Genomic DNA, 10644 nt, shown 5'->3' with positions numbered 1-10644 from the left:
GGCCCGAGCCAATCGCGGCGGCCTCCCCGACCCGGAAGGGGCGGTGCGGGCGCGGCCTGCGCGGTGCGCGGTGCGCAGCTCCCGCCGCCGCCGCCGCCGCCGCCGCTGCCCCGGCACGGCTGTCGCATTGCGGCCCCCCCCGCGCCGCCGCCGCCGCCCCGCCGGGCCCTCCCCCGGCGTCCCCGCCGGCCCCGCTCGCCCGCGCAGCCCCGCCCCGGCCGCCATCCGCCCGCGCCGGCCCGCGCCGCAGCCCGAAGCCATGAGCTTCTTCGGGTTCGGGCAGAGCGCGGAGCTTGAGCTGGTGCTGAGCGACGCCGAGAGCCGGCGGCGGGTGGAGCATAAAACGGAGGAAGGCAAGAAGGAGAAATACTTTCTCTTCTACGACGGCGAGACCGTGTCGGGGCGGGTGGTTCTCACGCTCAAGAACCCCAACAAGCGGCTGGAGCACCAGGGCATCAAGGTGGAATTCATCGGGCAGATCGGTGAGCCGGGCGGCCTGTGGGCACGGGTGTCCCTCCTTCCTGATGCCTCTCGTGGCTCCGGTTTCCCACCCAACCCGTGCTGCTTGCTTGAGAGTTTTATTGGCTTTGCTTGCGCCCGACTGTGGTTCTTGGAAAGGAAGGGAGGCTGTAAATGATGGAGTGTGGGTGAGGCCAGGTTATGAGGAGCCAGGTTGTGAGTTCCTATTGATATGGTTGCCAGTGGAAATTAAGCATGAACGTTGTTTCCTGCTCCACTGTCTCTGCTGTGCTGCCTTGCCTGCTCCTCATGCCCTGTTCTGGAGGATTTTCGAGCCTGTATGGAATAACTGCTTTGTATGCACGTTATTGCCCAAGCAGGGTGTGTTAGAGCTGCTGTGGCTGCACATTAGTTCTTATTCCCCTCAGGCCTCTTTGATAAATCACTGAAGTTTGTACCACTAAGTGCACTTCCCAATGCTTTCCATCTCCTGCCTTCTCTTCTGACTTCTCGCTGCCATGAGATCAGCATGAGGTGAGAGAATTTAACAGGTAGGGGGACTGGGGTGTGAAGGAGGGATGTGCCACAGGGACGATGCTGTTCCAGAGCAGGTACCAGAGGCCAGGCTGTGAGTGCTGGGTCCTGCCTGCTCTCAGGTGAGCACAGAACCCATTCCAGATGGTTTCACCCGTGGTGGCTGTGGCCTGAGCAAGCCACCAAAATGTTGGCAGGTTATTTTCTCAATCTGGAAACCTTATAGCTCTGAAAACCTGAAATTACAGCTTATACCTGTTTGACAGGCTGGAGTGTGGGAAACATCACTCTGCTTAAGGCTGCAGGGTGCCAAACATGACCTTCTGAGGTAGCAGAGAACTCAGTGCACTGACATTTGCCTCCCTTGCTTTAAGTTTGATTTGTGCCTTCTGCATTGTGGGTCACGATGGAATGGGCTGATTCCTCTTTTTCTCTTGGCACGTGGCTTCTCCCTGTGACATCAGCCAGCACTTTCCTCTCGGTGGACACAAGCATTCAGTGCACAGAGAGGCTGGGTTATTTATGTCACCTGCCTGCCCAGCCTAAAGGGCTTGGTGACATTTGCTGTTGTGCGTAAGTGAAAGGAGTTCTAGTGCCAGAATTTCCATTAGAGAGATAAGGTGAGCAGAGGGCTGTGAGAAACAGGCATCACTTAAAAGCTGAGCTCTCATCGTGCATATCAAGGAGGGCAGAACTGCAGTTCCTGAACACCTCTAATTCCTCTCAGAAGCCTCCTCTGCACAGTTTAGTGCTGACACTGAGCCTGTGTGTGTGTGATTGTCTGATGACTTAGGTTTTTGTTTCCTCATGTAAGCAGAAAGGCTTTGCCTTGCAGAAGGACTGCGTGGGTGTCCTGTAGGCACAGGCTCACATGCAGGGCTGGGAAGGGCAGGTTTCATTGATGGTTTTGTGTAATCCCAAGCTGTTCATGCAAATTGCAGTGTGTTAAGGGTTTTGTTGCTTTGACTTGAGGCAGAAAACTCCGTGGAGGCGTGGAGGATTGCTTTCATTAAATGAGGAAACTTGTAGTTTCCTGCTGATGTGGGAGGGTTGTGGGGAAAAGTGAGGCAATGTGGCCATGCTGGTCACTTGAGCTGGTTTGAGCAGTGCTTCCAGAGGTGAAAGCTCTTCCCTCACCGTGCTCACGTGGCCATTAATGTGTTATCCAGGGGCTGGAGGAGCAGTGGATTCAGCTGCCATACAGGGTGGTTGTGCAGCAGGATCAACAGCGTCATTTATTCCCTTCTGCAGCTCAAGGCCACTCCAGCTCTTTGCTGTCCGAGGATACGCAGGAGCAGTTGGAAGCATCCTATCCCTTCGGTTTTGCTCTGTCACTGTCTGTTCCAGAGAAGCAGTGGTGGTTTTTCCTCACAGTGGCAATGCCTTTGGCCTGGAATACAGTGCAGAAAATTATTGGAAGGGTTTGCATGAGTTGCAAAGAGTTTGACCGTATTTAATATCGATAAGAGGTGACTCGTGTCTCCCCAAGGCAAGTTCTTGATTTATTGTAGTAAGTAAGGCTGTGTGGACCTTTTCCTTCCTGTTTCAGGGAGGAACGTTGTGGCCTGCACCTGGCTCTGATGGAGAGCAGGGAACAAGTGCAGTTCCGTGGAGCCACGGGCTCCCCTGGTAGGTTCTGTGAATGGTACTGAAGGAAGGAGTGACCTGGACAAGAGAGCTGATGAAAATCTCCCTGTGTCACGTGGCATTAAGCTTAACCTGGATTTCCATTTTCCTAGAACTCTACTATGACCGAGGGAACCACCACGAGTTCGTGTCCCTGGTGAAGGACCTGGCCCGGCCCGGGGAATTCACTCAATCGCAGACGTTCGACTTCGAGTTCACACACGTGGAGAAACCTTACGAGTCCTACACGGGGCAGAACGTGAAGCTACGGTGAGTCCCTGCCCTGGCTGACCCCAGTTCTGTTCTGTGTAAGTGCTGATACTCACTGTGGTGATGCAGGAATAACAGAACTCCAAGTTAATTTTGAGGGCTGAGTTGTAAAAGGCTGCCTTTGAGGTCTTTATTTTACAAGCGTGCATCAGGCTCTTTATGGAACTTGTTCTTCTCCTTTTGAGTGACAAGAGAAATCAGCCCCTTTTGAATCAATCAAATACTTGCTAATTTATTTGATAATTCAAAAAAAAAAATCAAAATAAACTGTTTGGTTTAGTCTCCAGTGCGGATATTTTTGCTGTAATCAGTCTTGTCAACTTTAATTGTGCTCTGTATGCAAACAGATGCTTCGCTTGTGCCTTGTTCATGTGTTAGAAATGATATTTCACATTGAGGCACTCAGTTGCCTAAAAATCCTTTCACTGGTTTCAAAGTGGGGGTTGGAGAAGTCTGAGATCTGCACTGGGAGGTGTGGCTGTGCAGCCTGATGTAATCTTGTAAAAGGGCAATGGTTTTAACATGTGCAGGCTGTTCCTCAGATCCCCAAAACGGGGCTTAGGTAACTCGGGCTCACAAATGCTTGGAAGCTGAGAGGAGCCTGCTTTTCCATTTGAAAATTCCCTTCTGTCTTTTCCAGTGTGGGATGTTGGCTGCTCCAGGGGCAGACACATGTAAAGAGCTGAGGGCCCTTTTGCTGTGGGCTTATTTTGTTCAGACCTGGACTAAAAGAGAGCAATGGAACAGCAAATGACATGGGAAGAGGAGCTTCCCTGCTGTTCTGCTTCCTTGAGGCAGTTCTTTGGTTTCCTGCTGATTTTGTCCCTTTGGACATTCCCCATTCCCTGTTCCTGAAACAGTGGCCCTTCTCTCAGCTGTGCATGAGCTGAACTGAGCACCTCACCTTGCCACAGAGAAGGTTCCAAGCTTCACTGGGAAAAAGGAACTTTCTCAGTGGGTCTGTTGAGTTGATCACATGTTTTATTCAGATTTGCAGTCAAATCCATTTCAGCTCTTTACATGGATCTGTGTACATGGACTATCTGCTTGGATAGTCCAGTCCAAGCCACCCAGCCCCTTGTCCCTGCTGCTCCCCGTGTGACCCTGATGGGGGGGGACTGTCCCCACAGATATTTCCTCCGTGCCACCGTGAGCCGCAGGCTGAACGATGTGGTCAAGGAGATGGACATCGTTGTGCACACCCTGAGCACCTACCCCGAGCTCAACTCCTCCATCAAGATGGAAGTGGGCATCGAGGACTGCCTGCACATCGAGTTCGAGTACAACAAGTCCAAGTGAGTGTCTCAGGAGCAGCTGGGGGCTGTGGGGACCCATCTGCTCCAGGTTTCCTCAAAGGAATTCCATGTCCACGTGCTCCAGAGAGGCTGGGAGACAGCTCAGATCCTCCCTGATCCGTGGGTTCCTGTCTGAACGAGTGTGCTTGAGATCGCTCAAAAAAATCACCAGCAAGGGTATGAGCAAAAGTCAGATTTAATACTAGACTGCAAAGCACAACGGATTCGTTGGCAAGATTCACTCTACTTACAAAGGGCAGCTAAGGCACAACAGGGAAAGCAAGCAACAACAAAACCAAACAAAATCCAGGCAATCAAAACAGAAATGAATTGAAACTACCTAGGGGGGTGTGCGGGTCTGTGTGTCTGTGTGTGAAGACAGCGCAAACAAGGATGAAAAGGAATGCGGCCTAAAGCTTAACAACACTTAAACTTAACAGTACTTTCACTTAACTTACACCTTAATTTATATCTTAACCTTAACAATCTGCCTCGAGGCGTGAGGGTATCGGGCCGTGTCTCAACGATCCTCCAGCTACAGCAAACCTGAGAGTTTGCTGGCTCGGAGAGGCGTCCCCCTCAGAGGGACCCTGCTGGTCACAGCCCACTGTGCTCCAGGAGAGCTCAGCGGGCCCATCTTGGAGTGCTGTTTATAGGGTCTCAAGAGACCCTTCAGTCATAACAAGGTTTCATCCTGGCCACGGTTTGGGTGGCTCCTTTCTTTGAAAGCATGAGAATAGGAATGCTGTGCCGTTCAGGCCAGAGGAATATTTTCCAAGGCTGGTCACGAGAAAAACAGAAGCTTGTTAGGAGTTCCTGGGAGCAGACAGTGGTTTTTGCTAAGCTCAGAAAGAGCTGAGCCCAGGTGGTGTTTTTGAGGATGAGGCCTAACAAGCATTTTCTCAGATCACACTGCAGCCTGGAAAGAAGGAGGATGGTGGGGGGAGGATGCACCACCACAGTTCCTCTCCTTTCCCCATATCTCTGGATCAAGAAGTGGGAAGCAATGGCTGTGGCTCACTGAGCCTGGAGCACAGCATGAATTTCTTGCAGCAACTTCTCACTCCCTGTATCTTTGGCCAGATCAGTACTTCCAGGTGTCTCCAAAATACAGTGTTTGCTCCTTACCAGACAATACACCTGAAGTGGGAATTAAATCCCAACCCAGAAGTTGGGAAGAGCTCTTTTGAACTACACTGAGTGCTTCTTTCCCACCAGGTGCTGACAAGTCTCCCTGCAGGTGGTGATTGGTCAAGGGTTGGACTCGATGATCTCAGAGGTCTTTTCCAACCTAAATGGTTCTGTGATTTGGCTTGGTTTTAATTGACCTAAAATACTGAGTTTGGAGCCTTTGCTGTCGCAGGGGTTTCTTGCAGATACTCAGCCTGAAGTTACGTTTTTAATTTATCTGCTCATGCTGAATGTTCTCGTGGGTTTCCAAAAGAGCAGAGGATGGAAATGAAGGGCTGTTTGCTGGTGGGGGTGGTTGATTTGCCATCTGCTGTGCATGAGAGCAAAGTGCCTGCCCAGCAAGTTCCTGCACGTCAGCCCGAGCCCTGCTCTACTGCCCAGGGTTTGATCCTGGTGTTTTCTCCCCTCTCGTGCCAGGTACCACTTAAAAGATGTGATTGTGGGGAAGATCTACTTCCTGCTGGTGCGGATCAAGATCAAGCACATGGAGATAGACATCATCAAGAGGGAGACGACGGGCACGGGGCCCAACGTGTACCACGAGAACGACACCATAGCGAAGTACGAGATCATGGATGGGGCACCTGTGAGAGGTGAGAGGGCACAGGAACCCGCAGAATTCCTCTTCTGAAGGCTTTTGGGGTGGGAATACAAGTCTTGCAGTATCTTCTGTGTGCTCAGTAGTAGCATCCTCTTCCACTGGGCTTAGAGCGGGGGATTCTGATCCCCTTCCTTCTCCGGTGTGATGAGAGGGAACTGAGGCAGAATGAGTTGCAATGACTTCATTGTTTTGATGAAGCGGTGGCAGAACCAGCTATACATTCACAGCTGGCATTGCTGCAGCTCAGAGCAGAGGGATGGTGTTCTTGCTCTGTGCCAATCTCCTGTGCCACTGTTCCTTTGCCCAGCAGAGTCACCTGCCAGAGAAAATGTCACCTTACTCATTTTTTTCTGCAGTGCTGTCTCGATGCAGGTCCCAAAAGAGTCCTGTGCTGTTAGAGTGGAGCTGGAATAGCTGTCAGCAAGGGCAGGATCTGGCTGTGGACCGTGCATGCTGGTTTCTGAAGGGAGTTGAGGTCTTCTAGCTCATGTTAGTCCACTTGTGGAAACGGTGACAAAGTTTGTGGCCGTGTGAGTTTGTGTTTTGCTGCTGCTCTCCTGGTTTATATCCATCCTGTCTGTGCTGACAGCTCTGTGCCCTTTCCAGGGGAGTCCATTCCCATCAGGCTCTTTCTGGCTGGTTATGAGCTGACTCCAACCATGAGGGACATCAACAAGAAGTTCTCTGTGCGTTATTACCTCAACCTGGTGCTGATTGATGAGGAGGAGAGGCGCTACTTCAAACAGCAGGTGAGAAACAGAGCTGCTGTTCTCCTTGGACCTGTGGATTGTTGGCTGGGATACTGTGACAAGGCCCTACTGGGAATTTGGGATCCATCATGTGGGAAGATGGTCTAGAAGAATGTCCATGCAGGTCAGATGTGTGTGGTGGTGGGGAGGAGTTTGGAAAGTGCCTGCCTAGGATTTCTTTTCTGCTCAGTGGTGGAGCTTCTGTGCTTCACCTTATCAGTGACACTAGGACAGAGCTACCCTGGATGCCCTCTGCATGCCCAGACCCCAGGGAGGAGATTTCTACCCAAATTCCAGGCATGCTGCACTTCCAGGTGTGTCCTGGCTATGGGTGGAACACTGAGCCTGGCTCATCCTGCGGGGCTGGGTGGGGCAGCAGAAGGTCTCAGCAGAAGGTCTCACGAGCCCTGACAAGCCTTGGCTGTGTCCCTGCAGGAGGTGGTGCTGTGGAGGAAAGGGGACATCGTGAGGAAGAGCATGTCCCACCAAGCTGCCATCGCGTCCCAGCGCTTCGAGGGGACGTCCTCGCACGGCGAGGCCAAGCCCCCCGGGCAGCCCGCGGAGAACAACGGCCGGCAGTGAGGCCGGGGGGCCGCCGGGAGCCCCCAGGACAGCGGCACCGAGGAGGAGACGCTCAGAGACTTCACAGAAATAAATACCCGTTTTTGACTAAATTCCTTTCTTCAAAGGACTGGCGGGGTGGGACGGGGCGGGAGGGCTCGGCGAGCTGGAGCGCTGGCGGCGCGGCGTCGGAGGTGCCGGGGTGCTTCCCGATCCATACATTCCTCTGGAGGCTGGGGTCGGCTGCTTTGAGGCAATGTCCGGAGGCTGCGGAGCTGCCTGATCTCCTCTGTGCCCCGAGAGCCTCGGCCTGGCGGCGGGGAAGGACAGAGCAAGCGAAGGCCCCATCTGCTGCTGCTTCTCCCCAGCCGTGTGGAGGTTGCTTTGGGGCTGTGTAGGATGGATGTTTTTCTTGCCTTTCCGAAATCTTCCCTGGGGAAAATGGCCTGGTGATTAGCTGCGTGCTAGAGGAGGGATCAGAGACTGTGGTGTGGCCTGCTGGAAGTTGTGTGGTGTCATTCCCTCGCTGCTTCTCCTTCTTCCTCTTCGTCCTGGCGTTGGATTCCTTGCCACAAGCAGTTGGATGATGCAGGTGACTCAGCCCTGGGACTGCCACCCAGCAGGACTCAGCATGGGGCACGGGCAGGGCCGTGCTGTGTCCCAGCAGGAGCTGTGGCTGGTAGGAGGGAGTGAGATGTGTGGATACAGGAGGAGGTGGCACAGGGTGGGCAGAGCTGTGATGGTCCCAGTGCTGCTGGGTGGGCAAGAAGTGGGGGCAGGAAGGCTCCTGGCCTTCCTAGTCTTGTCCTGGCAGCTGCCTGAGTGCCCCTGAGATCCACACTCCGGCTGCTGCACTCGTGCAGCTCCCAGGTGCTGCTACAGAGCAGCCTGGAGAGGCGTAGAGAGCAGTTTTGGAGCTCTTGGGGGCTCTCCTGGGGTGTGTTTACACTGCACACGCTGCCCTGCCCGTGTCTGTGTCCTTGGGACAGAGCAGGCTTTGTGTAGGGACGGACAGCAGGGCAGGGCCACGTGTGTGCTGTCTGGTTTGCTGCCTCGCGCGTGCGGGACCAGGATCAGCGGGGGCAGAAGGTGGATGCAGTTGTTGTGGGAGGCTCAAACAGGCCTGTGTGGGCTGCTGGATGGAAGCGTGGCAGAGCTCTGATTCCAGAGACACATTCCTGAGGCCTGAGCTGAAGTCACCAGCGAGGTCTGAGAGCTTGCAATGAGCTGAGAACCTGAATGTGGGTTTTCTTTTTTAAAATAAGCTGCTTTTAGCCTTCAGCTAAGTAGACTCATGAGAACACTACCAGAAGGAAGTCACTCCTCCATTAAAAATCAGATGTGGCTTTGTAGACTTGGTGGACTGAGTTTGGAGAACGTCCATCCTGTTTAGCTGCCCTTCAACAAGCAGGTGCTGAGACCTCCTACCCGAGGGGGAGACAAGCCTGCACCGCGTGCTGGGATGGGAGCTCTGTCAAGTGGGATTTGTCTGGATTTCCCTGAGTTTGTGGCTCGCTACTTTGTCCAGCTTCCTTTTGGCTCTGGAATCAAGTTCCTCTGTCCTACAGCTGAATGTAGAGCAGGTGTCTTGCAGCTGGGAAATGGAAGTTTCTGCTTTGTTCAGTGGAACGGTGCTGGTGGAGGGAGTGGGGCCAGGGTGGGAAGGGAAGCTTTATATGTAATGACAGCTACTGTATTTCAGTGATAAATGTGTGTTTTCTGCTTGCCAAAGTAAGTTATCTTTTCCTCACCACGTGTAAGGTTGTGGTTTTTAGTAGAGCTGGCCAGTCTCACTCTGTAGAGGACTAATGCTCTCATCTCTGCTGACCGCTTGTGTCACCCCATGTTTCTGCTGTGCACCACAAGGATGTGGCTTGCTTTGCCCCCACGGCAAGTCTGGGCCGTGGGCTGGGGCTGTGTCTTCCCAAGGCTGGAGCAAAAGCTCACTGCAGACAACAATCACCTTGTTGTGCCAGGGGTGGGGACCTGCTGCAGGTCTGCCATGGCAAAGGACCCCGGATGGCACTTTGGACACTCCTCCCTCCCTCCCTGGGGGGAACTGCCTGTCCTGCAGCCAGGCACAATCCCTTAGGGACAAGTGAAGCTCCTCTGGGAGCCCTTGGGGATAGCAGACTATCTTTCCATGGCTGAGCTGAGCACAGCAGCACCCTCACAATCTTCCTAAGCTTTCCTTCAGCTCCCTCCTTGCTGAATTCCTTTGTTCCCTTTATTCCCCTGGATTGTAGGCCATGTGGTGGTAAAGAAACCCCCTGGATGGAGATATCTCTGCATTCCAGGAGTGTTTTTTTTTCCTGCCTGACTGGATATGAGATCATTGCCTGGCTGTAAGGAGATGGCTGTTTAACATCATCATTCCTGGAGGGTTCCCTTGGAAAAGGTGCATGAGCCTGGACATGGAGTTGGGTTGGTTTTTTTTCCTTCTTTGTCCCCTCTCCCCTCTGTCCTTACGTGTGGAACCAGAACTTAGAAATAATCCCCATTTTTACTGAATCTAATGGACCATTCAGCCTGTCCACCACTGGGCCCTCTGTTTGTCTGGGGTGGAGCGGATGTGCTGAGCATCCTTAGAGAGAAGCTGGGGTCACTCCAGGACTACTCTAGAACAGTGTTTTGTTAGCATGTTAAGGGGCAGATGCTGCTCGAGCAGTCCTGTCCCCCTGAGCTGGTGGTTCTGTGCTGTACTTGGGTCATTCCCTCTCTCCCAGGCAGAGGGGAGTGGGCAAGTACCAAACCAAGCAGTGCAACTTGTAATTAAGCCTCTGCTGTGTTTACATGTTTCTTAATTCGTCGTCTTTTCAATGGCTGTATTTTAAAAGTTCAGTTTTTTTGTCTCTCCAATTAAAAAGAGCCAGCCCTGGCTGTCAAATGCTGTGCACGGGTTTGTCTGGTGTTTTATATTGGGTTGGGGCTTTTTTTCTGTGGTATGAAGAGATTTTTCTTTAAAAGGTGCCATAGTGTGCAGCTCTCCAAATGTGCTGGAGGAGTTTGTCCTTTGTTATCTTTATAAATCCTTGGTCTTTCTTTAAGCTGTGTCACTGCTTGGCAGCTGTGCTGGTGGAGGACCCATGCAGCTTAAAAATGAGCAGGCTGGCTTTATTTTCTTTCATTTCCCTGATGACAGCACTGAAATAAGGCAGGAACTTTTGTACCTGCAGGAAGTTCACTGCGATCAGCTTTGTGTATCCATCTCCAGAGAGACTTTTTTACAAGGCCACGCAGTGACAGGACAAGGGGGAACAGCTTCAAACTGACAGAGAATAGTTTAGATGGGAGAGTGGGGAGAAATTCTTCCCCGAGAGTGGTGAGATCCTGGCACAGCTGTAGCTGCCCCATCCCT

The 10644-nt window shown here is 52.6% G+C and overlaps 1 protein-coding gene across 3 annotated transcripts; it reads left to right on the top strand.

The window, feature by feature from the left end:
• The first annotated feature begins 197 nt into the window (after window positions 1–197).
• Window positions 198–10182, top strand: VPS26B (VPS26, retromer complex component B). 3 transcript variants are annotated; one of them, XM_039564843.1, is made up of 7 exons: window positions 403–482; window positions 2543–2622; window positions 2733–2889; window positions 4020–4184; window positions 5793–5968; window positions 6583–6725; window positions 7161–10182. In XM_039564843.1, exons 2-7 carry the CDS (start codon window positions 2574–2576, stop codon window positions 7305–7307), a joined length of 837 nt encoding a protein of 278 aa, XP_039420777.1. In that variant the 5' UTR covers window positions 403–482; window positions 2543–2573; the 3' UTR covers window positions 7308–10182. The 3 variants fall into 3 exon arrangements, with proteins under 3 accessions (XP_010402343.2, XP_039420776.1, XP_039420777.1); XM_010404041.3 differs by lacking the exon at window positions 2543–2622 and having other exon boundaries at window positions 198–482; XM_039564842.1 differs by lacking the exons at window positions 2543–2622; window positions 7161–10182 and adding an exon at window positions 6333–6465 and having other exon boundaries at window positions 198–482; window positions 6583–6670.
• Window positions 10183–10644: the final 462 nt, after the last annotated feature.

This window comes from Corvus cornix, chromosome 24, assembly GCF_000738735.6.
Source record: "Corvus cornix cornix isolate S_Up_H32 chromosome 24, ASM73873v5, whole genome shotgun sequence".
In the NCBI taxonomy this organism is placed as follows: domain Eukaryota; kingdom Metazoa; phylum Chordata; class Aves; order Passeriformes; family Corvidae; genus Corvus; species Corvus cornix.
The sequence above is the reverse complement of the archived record's forward strand: the minus strand, read 5'-3'. Positions and strand labels throughout refer to the sequence as shown.

Coding starts and splice junctions, on each gene's coding strand:
- VPS26B (XM_010404041.3), top strand. CDS start 260: ATGAGCTTCTTCGGGTTCGGGCAGAGCGCGGAGCTTGAGCTGGTGCTG. Junction 483..2,732: donor GGAATTCATCGGGCAGATCG/GTGAGCCGGGCG, acceptor CCATTTTCCTAG/AACTCTACTATGACCGAGGG. Junction 4,185..5,792: donor TTCGAGTACAACAAGTCCAA/GTGAGTGTCTCA, acceptor CTCTCGTGCCAG/GTACCACTTAAAAGATGTGA.